The following is a 15,183-nucleotide window of genomic DNA, read 5'->3' as shown; positions in this document are numbered from 1 at the left end:
CCTCTATTGCCTCCCTGCGCAGTAGCGCCAGGTCCGTAATTGCATGCGATAACCCCAGGTGCCACGGGCGCCCAGCTGGCCAGATTGTCGGCCGGGCGTTGAACTGCCTTTCCAGTTCAAACTTCCTTCTATCCAGGTGCCTACTCCGTACGGTCCCTCGGGCTGCGAGGTGCGCTAAGCTCGATTCAGGAATTCCGGGGGAGACCCTTTTGACCATGTTCCCAAGATTTGGGGTACCCAGTGCTGTGAGATCTCTCATCCCCAGATTCTTTCTCCTCACCGGTGGATTGCTTGATTTTCGTCGGACGAGAGGCTCCGAGCCCGTGAGCCATGGCGTAAAGCATGCTCCGGTACGCCAAACATAGCATTGCTATCGCGATGTACCCGTGTGTAAACCGAGTCAGGCTGTTGATACTCGGGGCGCCTAGGCACTCTGTGATGGCATGGGTCGACAGAATGAGGTGATTCGTTTGATGGAAACAAATGTGTTTGGCAAGGGAAAACTGCCATGGAGTCGACACCTCCACTATTGGATTTGTCAAACAGTTCCAACGCCCCATTACTCTAGAAGTCCAGAGTCCAGAGTCCAGAGTCCAGAAATCTGTCGAATTTCTTCTCCCGCTACACACACCTCTATCCCGCCCCCGGACTTCTCCACGTCTAGATCTGGCTGGCCGGTACGTCTGATTGCTGCGCTACTCGTATTTCCAGGGATGGCAAGATATCTAGGTATTCGCAGACATGTCCACGGGCGCCAAACCAAGCCCTCTCTGGCTGATTGGTTAGTCGTGCAGAATCCTGAATGTCGTGTATTGTTCCGTTCATTTTGACGAGCATTGATAGCGGACTAGCGAATGGAAGTTGTCCAATCTACAAGCCAGGGTGCTCTGTCGAGTCGTGACTTTCTCAGGGGTATCAAAAAACGGGAAGGCGCCAATCTCGAGTCGGGTATCAGCTAGCTGGACGTCGACTCTGCCTGCGGCTCTTTGCTTCGTCCCCATCCCCAGCATACCCAGCAAAGAGATAAAGCTTATGCAGTGGACAGATAGCTTTCACGGCTATCCTTGTTGATGTCGAGACCACAATTAAATTGATATGGTTTGCTCGTGAGTTCTCTCTGAACATGTCGCCGAGGCTCGCCCGCAACTTAACATGGACTCCCGTCTTTGTCCTAGAAAAAGCTTTCATATCTCGACCACCATTGGAAAATGACCACTCCAACTTGCACATGTATCTGCATAGCTTGCGTCGCCCTCCGGCTGGATTGGGACGCAATTGTGACATGCGAAGAATCATACGCTCATCGCATGATTGTGGAGGCTTCCACCAAATATGTTCGAAATTTCCGATGGATCTCGCGGGGCTGCAACGACGAACTTGCATACCACGCATGTACCGCATGCGCGGAGGTTGCGAGACCTCTACATTTTTAACAGCGGCAACAATAGCAATAACGCATAGTCCTGGAGCTTGAGTTGCATCTTGCTTTGTATCGTGCTGTTGTATGAGACAGGCCCGTTGTTGTTCGCGCGGGGAGAACCCCGCTGGCTGGTTCGCTGTTTCCACCGCGGGCGGACGCCCTCACTTGGGCGTTTCTGTTGTTGCTTTACAAACCTCCGTGTCTCGCTTGGACCGGGTTCATGACGGCTGAAAGATAAGACCTGCGAGTCCAGAGTCCGGGGCTATGAACTCAAAGAGTGCACTGGTTAAAACTCTGGACAAGCGTCGGAATGACTGGCTCTTGTAAGACTTCGCAATGCCGCCAGCGGGCGCATTATCGCTCAATTTTCTCGGGGGAACTGTGGGCTTCCGCAGTTGTCCTCAGAATCGATTGCGAGACTCGCCCAGCATGAGTCAGTTGTTGCTTCCTGCGTTCGACGGTCGAGCGGAAATGAACCGAGCTCTTCAGAGACAGATTGGATCTGCTCATGCTTCCCCAGACTCCCCTTCACTTTGAACATCCCCGCAAAGTACTTGGAGAGGCCAAGGCGGTAGCTCTCGAAGCTAGAATCCAAGGGCCAAGGGTCGTACCGGTATCATGTGCTTTCTGCCTTGGGTGAAGATTGACCCGAGTTTCTTTGCCGGGACACGCCCGTGTTTGAAACCAGCTTCCTGAAAAGGGCAATATCTGAAGGCGTGGGAATGAGCCGGGGATGGCGCTTCACTAGGGGGTTGATATACAGGGTATGTAGATAAGTGTGGGGAGAGAAGGGAGCACGCCCAGAGGTGTGAAAGTTGAACGTGGTGTGTTGATTTGGTTCCGAGTCCCAGTTTTCTGAGGGAGGTCGAAATCCCGAGATTCCCCGAAAGCACAAGCAAACAATTAAGCCAACTGCTCATCCCATGAAGCAGAGGTTTGGTTTGGTAATAGCTGGCGGCATGTGAGTGGCGCTTATGAAATCTCTGTTGTATCCTAGATGCCTTAGGTGAGATGCAAACAGACGAATTGACGGCACTGAGAGTCGTCCCTCAACGGAACATCGCCCAGGAGATTTTGAACCCTGGATTGCCCCTCGTTCCTATCACATGTGAAAGATAAGCAGATAGAGAGGGGGGTACCCCAGAAGCAATCTGTCCCCTTTCGCGAGAGAACAAACCTTAGCATGATGTCAGCGGTAAAGCTTGGAACCGCATTCAGCAAGTTGGAGAAACGGTAACACTCTTCCACATGTAAATTCTGGAGAAGCGCGTACCTTGCATCGCACATGCAGAGGTGGGAGGGTCTGGCCAGAATTGCCGTTCGAAAACGAGAGTTTGTTGATGGCTGTTAGCCGCACCTGTAAGCGGGCGACTCCAGGCAATCTGAAGCGCCGTAGATTTGTAGCCCGAGCCCCAATATCGTCTCTCCACAAAATCTGTGGAATGAAAACCGCGGATGAGAGAAACTCCGCCTACCCTCCACGATCGACCCCAGGTCTCTTCACCTCGTGACGAGTGACCCCAGCAGCCACCAAGGGTCCTCATCAGCAATTTACCCCAGCCTGCAAGATGAACGACATGTGTGCGGTGTCAATGCCAGCGAAGGAATGAGGATTCGTTGCCTCTGGGTCCTGGAATATAACGTGATCCGTCGACCCGAGCTCGGATATCGGGAAAGAGGAAGAGGTAAAGGTATTGTGGCTTACACTTCCACCTATGGCCCTTAGGCTGTGGGCATTGGCAGCTAAGCCGGTATGCTCTCCTAGTACGGAATACCATCATGCTTGACAGTTGGCAGCACCGTCGCCAGGTAGACCCTTGAAGTCTATTGCATTGAGAAGTGTTGAGGCTCAGGCTTTAGGGCAATATTTAGCCGTGACTGTACGCATACATGTAAGGCACCTCGGGCCCTCGCTGTCGGGTATGTAGGACACATCTCTGATCTCCGCAAGGATCCTGCTGTACATTCGTGAGAAGCCCGGCTTTTCTGTGGTTAGCCGTTCCGATTTCCGACCCGAGCAATGCCTATTCAACCGGTCAGTACGTAGTACGGAGTCAGATTCCGGGTATCCGTACAAATACGAAGACTAGCTTTCCACTTCGCGGCCCGACTTACACGTAGTTGCGTTCACCTGAATACTTGGGGGTGGCCTCAAGTCGGAAATTTCCTCGGCCTGAGCATGTCAAACCCCGCAAACCCCAGGTTGGATCATGCCGTGATAGATGAAGGTTAATCCGAATTATTGAGCATAATTGAACCAAAGCGATTGGGGGCTCTTTCCGGGGCATTTTCCCCGAACGAGTGCTACCATCAGCAGCGTTCTAGTCAACCCTTCTCATATTCAGGCACAGTGCCTGCCGGCAGTAGTAAGTGTCGATACCAGGATCGAATATGGTCCGGTAGGTGAAACCACGAGTGAAGAGAATCGAGCGCTAGGGTTACAGGCAATAACGAGTCTGAGGTAATACCAGACCAGAGAGCCCAAGCTCGCTAGACTTATCGGTCTGGAAAGATGTGAAACCGTAGGGGTCCTAGAACGTTCCGAGTCGCTGTGAAAATAGACTCGCGAAGCCGTCGATGAGGAATCGAGGGAAATGCATACGCAAAACGGCACACTCGAGCAATGAACCCTGGCGGCCACGTTCCACCCGTTTGGCCCGGAAACACTGCCGTCAGTGCTGGCGATTCTTGTCGTCCGAAACTTGGCCAAGGCCCCGGAAAAGTCCTGAACGTTCCGGATGGTCGGTACCAGAAGGCTGCAAAAGCTGAGGCGGCTCGAATTAGACGTCTTGTCTTACTGAGTAGCATCGACGGACTCAGGCGGCAACTAAGGATTCCCAATGGAAGATATCTTGTGCCAATCGTTCCCATGACTGGTACATGTTTCAGAAAGAAAGAGGTGCAGAAACCACGATAATTCTGGAGGTGTCGGTGCTTGATTGAAGCCGCTGGTCTGGCGGTCAAAGTCATGAGGTTGGATGCGACTCGGCACGTCTACTCGACTGTGGTTTGAGGATCGCAGCGCAGCTCCTCATCGGAATGATGAAGGCTGGTCTTTTGTTCTTTGGGATTTAGTTTGGGCTGAAGTTGGGAAAATACCAAAAGATGATGTAAGATATCTTGAAATAACGCAGGTAGACTTCAAGGTAGGCAACCTGTCATCGCACAGCAAGAAGGTGCGCAGATTCCCTCAGCCACATGTCTGCCTGCCACGGGTGTGGCTGATGACCTCATGTCGAACACGTGTGAGGTTCACAGACTCGTACTGTGCGACTTTTTCAACTTCACGCCTTCAATCGGGACATATCAAACCCCGTCAGGCAAGATTTGAGGTCCTAGCAATGGAGAAATACCACTCCATACATCAGGAGGATATCTCTAGCTTCGACCTCCCTTCCACACGCATGTATGACCCCGTCCTCTAAACATCACAGCTCCTAACAGAGTGCAGATCGATTGCCTACAGTGTCCGCCGCTGACGCACTGGAAGAATTAGATGGCGGTGTCGCTAGATATGTCTCTACAGGTATTGGACGACTAGATGGGGCTCTCATATCTTCTTCATCTCTTCAGGCACCAGATCCGACAAGCGGGGGAGGCCTCCAGAGAGGACAGGTTACGGAGATTTGGGGACCACCAGGCTCAGGCAAGACTGCCCTAGGGTGAGTTGCCATTATGCTGTCCTGCAGACGACGCCATGTAGTCATGACTGACCCATCAGCAAAGTATTCAACTGGTCGCCAATGCGCTATGCGAGAGGCATGGCGCTGTGTGGGTAGGTCGGTTCATCTAATACTACCATGCACGGGAAGACGACGACGAGACTGACACACATATCAAAGATTGTGCGTATTCAGTTTGCGGCCATCGACTGAACGCGGTGATCGAGGCAGTGGAATCAACTCGGCCATCCAAAGACCCCGAAGCGGTGAAATCGGCCACGAATCACTTTGCACACTATAGCTGCCCCAGCCTGCCTCACCTGATAGCACTTCTCTGCCGTCCTACGGCGGCGACAGTGCCAGCGAATTCGGCTGTGGTTGTGATAGACTCCTTATCAGCTTTGGTGAATCACGTTTTTCCTAAAGCGCCCGACGGTAGAAAAGATCAGTCGCGCGGTAAAGGTCAGTTGTCCTGGACCAGATCGAAGTTGTCTACTCATATTATGCAGGTCCAGGTCTATCAGCGAAGCGGCTGCAAGCTTTGCAGTATATTACCAGTGCCCTACAGAAACTAGCAGCAACACGCGACTGCGCAGTGGTGGTCCTGTCACAATGTGCAACCAAGATGCAGTTGGAACGGAGCGCGACATTGATTCCATCCATTAATGCTGGGGTATGGGAACAGGGCATGTCGACGCGCGTAGTGCTGTTCAGAGACTGGGTATGGAAGGAAGAGCGACCGTGGTCTGTATGCTTCGCCGGTGTGCAGAAGCTAGACGGCAAGGCTGGGCCGGACATGATGCAGAGCGCAGCGGCGTTTAGAGTTGAGGCGGTCAGTATTTTCGTTGGGCAGTCACGATTCCGGCATAATTTCGCAAAAGCGGAGTTTCCAAGGCATGAGGTTATGTGGTTTGCTGACATGGCTCGTTATCGTGACAGACGGGCTTGGTTGGCGTGCAGTACGACACTAGCCAACCATCGGTGTTCCTTCCAACGGCTCCACGAGCGAAACGCAAGCTGGCAGAGGCTGGCCTCGAGGTGCCCGACAGCGAGGAAGATGACGAAGAATACGGATGGGCACGAGAAGACGAGTCGGCGCTTCCCGGCCCGCCGCCGCAGTGGCAAGGCAGCGAAGACATCCTTCTGGGGACCCAGGCGGCCGAAAGCGAGGATGACCGGGGTAGCAACGGAGACGGCCACGGCGATGGCGGCGACGGTGATGACGAAGACGACGAGGCAGAATATGTGGGTGAGGCAGCGACTAGCGGCCGAGATGACCAGGTTTTGGCCGAGCAGTAAAGAGGGATGGCGGAGAAGGGACCATGGTGGAAAATTTCCGGGTGAAGGACCGGAGCTTGGCCGACAGATAGGACGAGCATGAATCGATAATACGGTACGGAATGTGGTCCCTTGACGGCCTTCCCCTTGGCGGCCCTGGCAAAATCTCAGCCTAGGCTGCCCAGCCTCAGACTTTGACGAATTTGGAGACTGGTCATGAAAAAAAATGAACCCAACCAGGAGCCAATTCCGAGACTTACGGAGTGTGTCATGTTACGAATACTCAAGCTTCACAGTTGAGGGTGAGGCGAGAGAAAAAAGACAGAGGAAGGAAAAACTAGTGCAACTCCACCAAATATGACGGACGACCCGCCACAGGTAGAGATTCAGCGGTTAAGGACCGATAAGAAGCAATGGTCGGTCAAGAGCCGGGTCCACCGAGAGCATGAAAAGTCCATCGTCACCATCGGCCAAATGTCGGCTTGACGCGGACCGCTTGGAAGCACCAGCTCAGAGACACTTCCAGGGCTCAGGGGCAGAGATGGGGATAATAGGCCGTGGCTCGTCCGGGGCCCCGACCCCGACCTGGGCATCGTGGGGCCCACATGTTTGGTTGAGCCGCAGTGGCTGCGGTGCGGTAGCGCTCTTTGGGAAGTCGCAAGGAGACCCAGAGTGAGTTTGGGAGTGCGGAATGAGATGGAGCTGGCCGGCTAGGGAGTAGTGTGTGAGATCTAAGTGAGCGGGTGAGTGAGTTTAGTGAGTGAGCGAAGATGAGTGTGTGTTGTCATGGTGCTCCGGGCAAGTCCGGATGCAGCTGGCTCATCAAGGGGGAAGAGGAAAAAAAAAAAAAAAAAAAAAAAAAAAAAAAAGAGGACCATGATGGCTGAGGTGAGAAGGTGAGGTGGAGGGAGCCATTGGCTTACTCATCGGGGAGCGCGACTTTCCACTCTGAGATTCAGGATACTTATTATTGCTGGGGAGGAGTGACGGGTTTTCGTGGGGGAATCTTTTTCTCCCGCCCCTTGAGAGCCCCGTTTCTTCTCGAAGGAAAAAATGGCGTCAGATCGAGGGACCCCACACGCTCTGCAGCGCCGGGCTCTGCAGTCCGCGGACACACTGCTCTCTCGAAGCTCGTCGAGGTAATTTTGTACCCTGTGCACATTGGTCACAGAGGAGGGTGCCAAGGTGTGCGCGCTATTTGCTTGCGCTGGCTAAGCACTTCTGCAGGGCTCAGCTACGCGCCAAGCGCTGCCAGGTTCCTATGAGCGCTGGCCTTCAGGGGGAGGTTACGGTGCCTATCCGCCGTATCATTGATATTCAGGGTCAATAGAGATGCACACAGGCTGGAGAGCTGGATTTCTACGGGTCTCCTATCGGCCCTTGGACTCGGTGCTATTGGAAAGGTAAAGTATTTGCAGCAGAACTGTCACACAGGGTAGATTCCACATCGCTCGCTCTCGTCCCTTGCGTGGGTGTGCAGTATTGACGAGATGCCTACACAAGTATTTCTGGAGAAGAAGTGACTTTTGAGATTTTGTGGTAAACTCGAGTAAGGTGTTTTCCCCCGGTCGCATTCCACTCTCGCGACCATCTCGCGCTCCGTCAGAGCCTCTGGAGTAAAGTGTCCAGTAGGTAGGTATCTGAGGCGCCCCAGATCTTCCGAGCACGTTTTGCTACGTCCACGCCCCCTTTCCTGGTCCCTCCCGTCCACGGCATAAGGTACCTACCCTGCTTCCTGGTCCCTACAATGAACAAGTCACAGCCCTGCGACGGGTGATCCCCTGTCTCTCCTACTTCTTTTTTTTTTTCCCTCTCGCGCTGGCAGGTGAAAATTCCCTCTATGGAGACTGGAGTTCTGGAGTCTGAGGTACCTCATTTTCAACCCTCTGGTCTGTTTTTCAGCCTCTTGATTTTTTTAATGCCGCTGCGGATCCGCACCTAGTGTACCTTGCTTATCGACTCCAGACCGAAGTAGCCTCCTTCTCCACCCAATTAGGGTGACATAAGCCAGTGGATCTCTTCCCCGTCTGGAACCACTGGCATCGAGCATTGGGCATTGGCATTGGTAGGTATTAGACCTGGCTTTTGTGAAGTTATTCCCACATGGCCCGGGCTGCAACTCACGTATATTGTACGTACATCTTTCATTTATTATTCTCCGGCAGGCGCAGCAGGGTTCACCTTCACCATCGAGCCCGCACCGAGAATCTGCAATGGTTTGTTAGGTGTTATTCAACCCTGCAACGTACGGACCGAGTGAGATTTCTTTTGTACTTGTCTCTGGGTAATGATGCCATTTCTAACCTTGGCTCTCACGCAATTATTGGCATCAATTCGCTCTACAAGCCAAACGCGGTAATCCACAGCAAGTAAGCGGTCGAGCAATTAGATAATTCTGGAGGGTAGGTACAAGTTGCGTAAAGACCTGTCGCAATTGTGTATTGCACTTATGGCATCCATGGCATCGCTCCAATGCAAGGTGGCATACATACATACCATGGGTCCTCTGCGGTTGCATCACTGCTGGATTCAGTTACAAACTTGAACCGAAGCAAAAACCTGGCGTCAATGGGACGTTGAAGTTTGAACAGACGTCCAAATTGCACCTCGCGAGCCGCAAGTAATTCCCGCGTTCCCCGCCCTTTTGCCCCAGCCAGTCTTCCCTTCTCCGCTTGTTTTCTTTGCTCGTACGAATACAACATTGGAGTCCTAAGGCCATATTGTATCTTACGATCTTGCCGAAAATCGAGACATCCAACGCCAGGTAGCCCATCCAGATCCTAGGCCAACACCCACAGCCCCCAAATGCAGCGAGGTTCCAGCTTCAAGGTAGAATAGTAGGTGCGCCTATTCGTACAGAGGAGCAAATCCCAACCAAACTACTGCACAATGCCGTCCTTCCCCTTCCGCCGCCGCCGCCGCAGCACCCCCCCTTCCCCGGTCGGCTGAGCTAGGCCGAGGTCCTATCGGCTGACGCCGGAGAGAAGGAAACAGGAGAAATCTCAAGTTGCGGCCCGCCTGAAACTATGTTTCTACCCATCATCAGCCGATGTTTCCTTATCTGTGTGTGATGTATGATGTATCTTCTAACCGCACCAGACAGCGGAACCGCTCTGTAGTATGTCACAAACAAGGCAAGCGGCGGCATTATCTAAGGGGGAAAAAGAGGGAGGCCTAGATTGGGTGATCTGGTCTGGGGGAGCAGATCGACCGTGCCACTGGTGTCCTTTCCCCTCCATTTTTCTTTCTCCGCATCGAGGAAGTCACATATTTGATATGACATCGTCGATGGCAACCACCACCATCATGACCTCCATCGTAACCACCATCTACAACCGATCACGGCCAAAATTCACGTAGTGTCCTTTTGTCTCTGCAGCCATAGGCTCACATCGTCACAAGTAATGATTAAATCAAGATTCAATTACAGACCTTCTGCTCCGGCGGAGGAAATAGGTGGCACAGCACTCTTGCGTGTACAAAAAGCAACGGGAAGCAGGTACTTACGCCTCTTCAAACAAGCAGAACACGTATCTCAGCCTCTGAGCCTCCAAAACTTGCAGACATAACTGGGCGAGCGACCTTCAGCGGGAGAAGCTACTGCACAGATCGCCCATTCGCCGCGGGTCGCATACACCGATGCAACCGCGGGGGCGGATGGTGGCTAAGGCCTCTCTCTTTCTCTCTCTGCATAGCTATTCGTGCCTATCAGAGCCTGCGGACGGGGACGGGTTTGTATGCGCGGTCCCAGATTTTCGTGGTCCTGCAGAAACGGCCTCTTTACCAGCCCACTTGTAGACCTGACTCCATACGAATATAGCGCGCAGCAAGCAATCAGGACTCGAGGAGCGGAGGGTGACATCAGGGACTTGAGACGATTCCTGCTGCAAGACTGTAGGCGCCTCCCGCTCCTTGGTCAGCCCACAACGCCGCTTAATCGTGCGGACGTCGTCTAACACTGGCTCCATGTTTCCCGGCTTTCCGCCGCGGCGGCGGCGGCGAAGACGAACAACTACCACCGACCACAGCCCAAGATAGTAGCCCCCAAAGAGCGAGAGCCGCGAGTTTCAGACTCGAGGGACAACCTAATGACATAGCAAAGGCAAGACTAAGCACCAAGTTCGACTGTAGTAACCCCGGGTTCTGATCTTCATTGGCGGGAGCCGCAATGTGACAACGCACGCAACTCTGCTACAGAACCTCGTTCTAGACCCTCCCATGTTGCTATGCATCGATGGGCAGCATTACTTGACTAGACTTAACCTATAAGGTCGGCTCGTTCCTGTCTTTCCATCACACGATTTAGGCTGTTCAGGTACCGATATACGCGTTGCGCCTCTGCTTGATGCCCGCGAAGTCTTTGACAACATTGCCTTCTCGTTCGTTGTTGTCTCCGCAGTTGTCTCTCCGCAGTTTGGCTCTGTGGCACCCCCGCCTGGAGTCGTTCGATGGCCCCAGTGCCACCCACCTCCCCCACACCGCCGCTCCCGCTGGCCCGCGTTGCCGCGACCACTGCCGAGATCTTCATGTGCGGGTTATTTTTCTAGATTGGGTGCATGTTTGTTATTTTACACATACTCTGAGCACTCAGCAGTGGTTTGATCTAAGAGAAAGGTAGAGTTCAAGGACTACCTAGACCTATGAGAGTATGTGGTGTAAGTATATGATGAATATAGCACACGCACGACAAGAAAGAGAAAACAGAAACAGAAACTCGTATTTAGGATAAATGGACAGACTTGCTTGCGTAACAGTAGGATGAGTAGAGTTGCAAACCTTGCAGCGGATGACTTGCAGCGATCATGCACACATCCCGCTTCCCCCGCCCGCCCGTCAACACACCCTCAAGTTACTTTCTCCCCTCTACTCCCAAGAGCCCCTTCCTCCTATCGCCGCCGGAGCAGCTCGCTAAGTGCTCGGCGAGACGGAGAGAGAGGGAGAGAGACGTCTTTTCTTGCCGAAACTGGATTCCAATGCTGCTTACGTTTGCTCATTTGCACATCTTGGCTGCTTGTGGCTTGGGTTTCCCCCTCGTCTCTCGGATTATCGTCCTGCATATACGGGGAGGACAATGAGATTCTAGACCGCTGTTTCCCGTGATACTGAAAGGAGGCAAATATATAATAGCAACGGTTATAGCTGAAGTCGCAATTACAACATTCTTTCCGGCCCGAAAGGCATTGGTCCAGTTGCAGGTGTAACCGTGGACTGCTCTTACAACGGGAAACACGACAAACGTCGGAATGGGAAGATGGTCGACCGTTTCCTTGATCATTTGGGTTTCTCGGAAGCTTTCGCACAGAGTACGAACACACAGGGCTCAATCTGTCTTTCGCACATATTACCCAGAAGGAATTTCGTTCGACATTTCAAACGCAGAAGTAACCGAGGGTATTCAGAAAGTTGAGCCTGTCTTTCTGAATGGCCACGGCAGGTATGCTCGGCTTCTCTATCCCTTCTTTGACAACTCATAGAGGGAAGGGGACGGAAGGGGCGTGCGCGTATTGAAACCAACGGATTTTTGCTTTCCTCCAGTTTGGATCGAAAACTTTCAGAGAGTTCGTCGGGACACAGTTTGTCATGTTTCGCCTCGGGAAGTCTACGGTAAGTCGGGAGGAGAGAGGGCTGGGCGGTGCCGGTGTGGTGGTTGCGGCTCTCTATTCCTCCGCACTTCCAACGGAGGAAACCTTACGTCAGTGCCCTTTTTTTGCTAGGGTGAAATGTGTCTATCAACACCTTCACATGTCAATTGAACAGCATTTTCTTTTGCTGATTGCTGTCTCTAACCCCTCCCTTCCCCTTCACCCATCCGTTTGCCCCGCAATATTAGAGCTGGCTCATGCTCATGCTCATGCTTCCTTGAAGTGTGCTCATACTGCATGAAGAACAAAATAACAGACTTCCCGGCGAAGGAAAGGTCGAGACCTTTTTTCCGGAATCCCTCGTGGCAGGTGCTCGATTCTCGGCAAGTCAATTGCATGATTGATGGCTTCGCTAGCAATCGGAATAATTGCCATGTGTTGAGGAGAAGCTTTCCTGCTAAGGATATGACGGCATTCCCTCGTTTCGGCCTCGGCGTTGAGATTGGAATTTGGAGAGCATTCATGTGAGGAAGCTAAGATACGGGTACGGACATGGGCTTTTATCAAAAGTCAACTGTACTCATTCTGTTGTCTCTCAAGCACATGTCGACGCCATGTACGCAGTAGTGGCCAGTATGGCATGAATCCTTTTACATCGCAATAGAGACTGTGGGCAGATGATTGCTAAGTCCCTTTCGAGACGCAAGGGTAATACATCATTTTCCTAGCGGAATAACCCAAGCATCACAGCTTCACATTGGCTCCGGAAGCACATTCCGGATTGTTCAGGCCGACATAGCGCCGTATCGGAAAGGCAGTCAGGAAGTTCCTCTCTCTGTAAGACGGAAGTAACACGTGCTTTCAACCAAGACCGGGGAGGGGCTCCGAACTCTACATCAGAATCGAACGTTGGCGTGATTAGCTTATCAGCCGATGATGTGTTCTGCATGTGAAATGTTTCTCGAGACAGTTTCGTTTTGTAGATTTAATGTACCCAAAATAGGACGACTACGATTGGTCGAACATTCCCAAAAACCCAAATCGCTCCCAATGCTTGCCAGGGGAGAAGAAACATAGGCCAGATAACCAAAAGACGCCGTTGATACGCAGTAAGAAAAACGCCATTGCACCGATTACAGCCTCATTCAACGATTTTAAGAGACACCACACTTCTCAACCCCACGCTAATGCAAAGAGACAGAGACCAAAAGCTCCCAACAATACGGACCATAATTCTGAAACCACGGGGGCGTCATGCCGAGTAACTCGGCGGGTTCGGGTCCGCGTACACCATGGTGGCCTTGAGGAAGATGAGCACCTCGTACGCCGCCTTTGCAATGTCGAGCCCCTTCTTCTTCCACTCGGACTCGTACCACAGGTTCTGCAGCATGTTGTCCGCGACGAGCGTGACGATGAAGCGCACGTGGTGGTCCTCGGCCGTCCACGCGCTCTTGTCCGGGCGGTAGACGCAGAATTTGGCCTTGCGGCCGTTGAGCGCCTCCCGCGCCGCCTGGGCCGTGCGGGTTTTGTCCGGCTCCGGCACGGCGCTGGGACCGGGCGGTAGGCCGCCGGTGGGGCCCGCGGCGGCGACGTCGGCGATGGCGCGGGAGAGGAAGTCTGCGTTGAACTCGTTCCAGGGTCCGCGGACAAAGTTGCTGTCGAGCCAGTCGTGGAACTTTGTGGCGTCTTTGAAGGGGAGGAGCTCGAGGAGGAGGCGCTCGTGCTGGAGGGATACGCGGGAGGAGGAGGCTGGCGGGTTGGCGAGAGCCGGTGTCCGGGCCGGCGATGTGGGCATGGCGGCGACGGTTCCGATGGCGCTGGGTTTGGGGACCATGCGGGGCGTTGGGGGAGGGGAATCGAGGCGTTGGTAGGGGAGTTTTGTGATGGGTGAGGTGGATTGCGTTGTGTGTCTGCGTGGACGTGGGATGCACATTGGAAGAAGACGAAATGCGACTGGCGGGCACCAAGGAACGCGAAGTTAAAGAGGCAGGCAAGTGGGATGGGAAACTTCCAAGCGATTTAGTAGACTGTGGCTGTACAGAGAGTCTGCCTGACCAAGCATGGGATGGACATCATCACATATATGTCTCTCTTCCAGCCCTACCATTCCTGGGCCACTACCCACCGAATATGCCTCGCACCAAGGGTCTTTTGTTTTGACGTCAACGTACCTGTAAACCCCTGCCGTTCCTTCTTACAAGTTGCTGCCTGAGAGAGTTTCCTTTGATATGGACGCATGTTGCATCGGAAGCGTGCTGGAGGGATGGCAGAGGGGAATTTGTGAAGTTGTTTCTTTGGGCTTTTGGAGGGGCCTGCCTCTAGGCAACAGAGCTGAAGTGCAGCGCCAGCAAATCAGGAGTGTCTGTGTCAGCCGCGCTGCTCACGGCGCTTACGCGGCCGTGAGGGAGCCAAGCAGTGAGATGCGCAGCACTCGTCTGACCATTTGCATCAGATCAAGCCCGAATTGGAAGGGATGGTTCCGAGCGTTGAATTTATGGTGAAGCATGCGCGTCGGATTTTGGTGCAAGTGCATCGAAGTTTGTGATGGGATTTTAGGCTACAGTAAGTCTTTGACTGTTTGGTCAGAGTCTTAGCACCGAGACACCAAGGTAGACCTTCATATAAAATTATGAGAAAAGCTATAGAACACTAGTCATTTTGAGCGAAATGATGTATAACTGGTGTAAAGTTTTCTTGGAACTGCTATTAGTAGATCTACCCAACTATTGCATTCGGCTGGAAGAAGCACATGTGAACATCTTCCGTCAACGAAACTGATCATATCATGCATGCCTAGTCTTCTCGAAGACCAGCCCCTTCGAATGAAGGATCATGTTTGCAACTACAAACTTCTTTCGAGTGACGATGTTCATTGCCAGGCTCGGTGCCCTATCCAACTGAGCAACGGCTTGACTACTTTTCAGGACCCGAAGACAGCAAATTCACAGTGTAAGCCAGATTTCATATCAATCATCTTAAAATAATAGTGTTTACTCATGAAATATTCACCTTTAGATTAGAAAATACTCTTAACTCGTTCCTAACAATAACCTGTTGCTCTAGGTAGGCAGTCTTCATTTATTATTTGAGAAATATGAATGCTCTTATCATACTGCCTAGTCAAGTTGATCACAAACTAATACGTCCTAGAGAAGCTAGAGACCTTCTTGCTCAATTTAATATGCTCGCCATGCCTTAGATCAATGATCGGCGGGTTCACAGGGAGATATAGCCATCAAAA

The 15,183-nt window shown here is 52.5% G+C and overlaps 2 protein-coding genes across 2 annotated transcripts; one reads left to right on the top strand and one right to left on the bottom strand.

Moving 5' to 3' along the window:
- Positions 1–4,043: 4,043 nt before the first annotated feature.
- CPAR01_04880 (uncharacterized protein) lies at positions 4,044–6,381 on the top strand (the record flags this gene model as incomplete). Its single annotated transcript, XM_060489160.1, has 5 exons — positions 4,044–4,296; positions 4,872–5,082; positions 5,384–5,544; positions 5,592–5,914; positions 6,043–6,381. The coding sequence occupies 5 exons, from the start codon at positions 4,044–4,046 to the stop codon at positions 6,379–6,381; spliced, it is 1,287 nt and encodes a 428-aa protein (XP_060353366.1).
- Positions 6,382–13,194: 6,813 nt separating this feature from the next.
- Positions 13,195–13,776, bottom strand: CPAR01_04879 (uncharacterized protein; the record flags this gene model as incomplete). Its single annotated transcript, XM_060489159.1, has 1 exon — positions 13,195–13,776. The coding sequence occupies one exon, from the start codon at positions 13,774–13,776 to the stop codon at positions 13,195–13,197; it is 582 nt and encodes a 193-aa protein (XP_060353365.1).
- Between the last annotated feature and the right edge of the window lie 1,407 nt (positions 13,777–15,183).

This window comes from Colletotrichum paranaense (genome assembly GCF_030867605.1).
Source record: "Colletotrichum paranaense strain IMI 384185 chromosome Unknown Scaffold_3.1, whole genome shotgun sequence".
Classification (NCBI taxonomy): Eukaryota; Fungi; Ascomycota; class Sordariomycetes; order Glomerellales; family Glomerellaceae; genus Colletotrichum; species Colletotrichum paranaense.
Note: the sequence above shows the minus strand (reverse complement) of the source record. Positions and strands in the feature narration are given on the sequence as shown.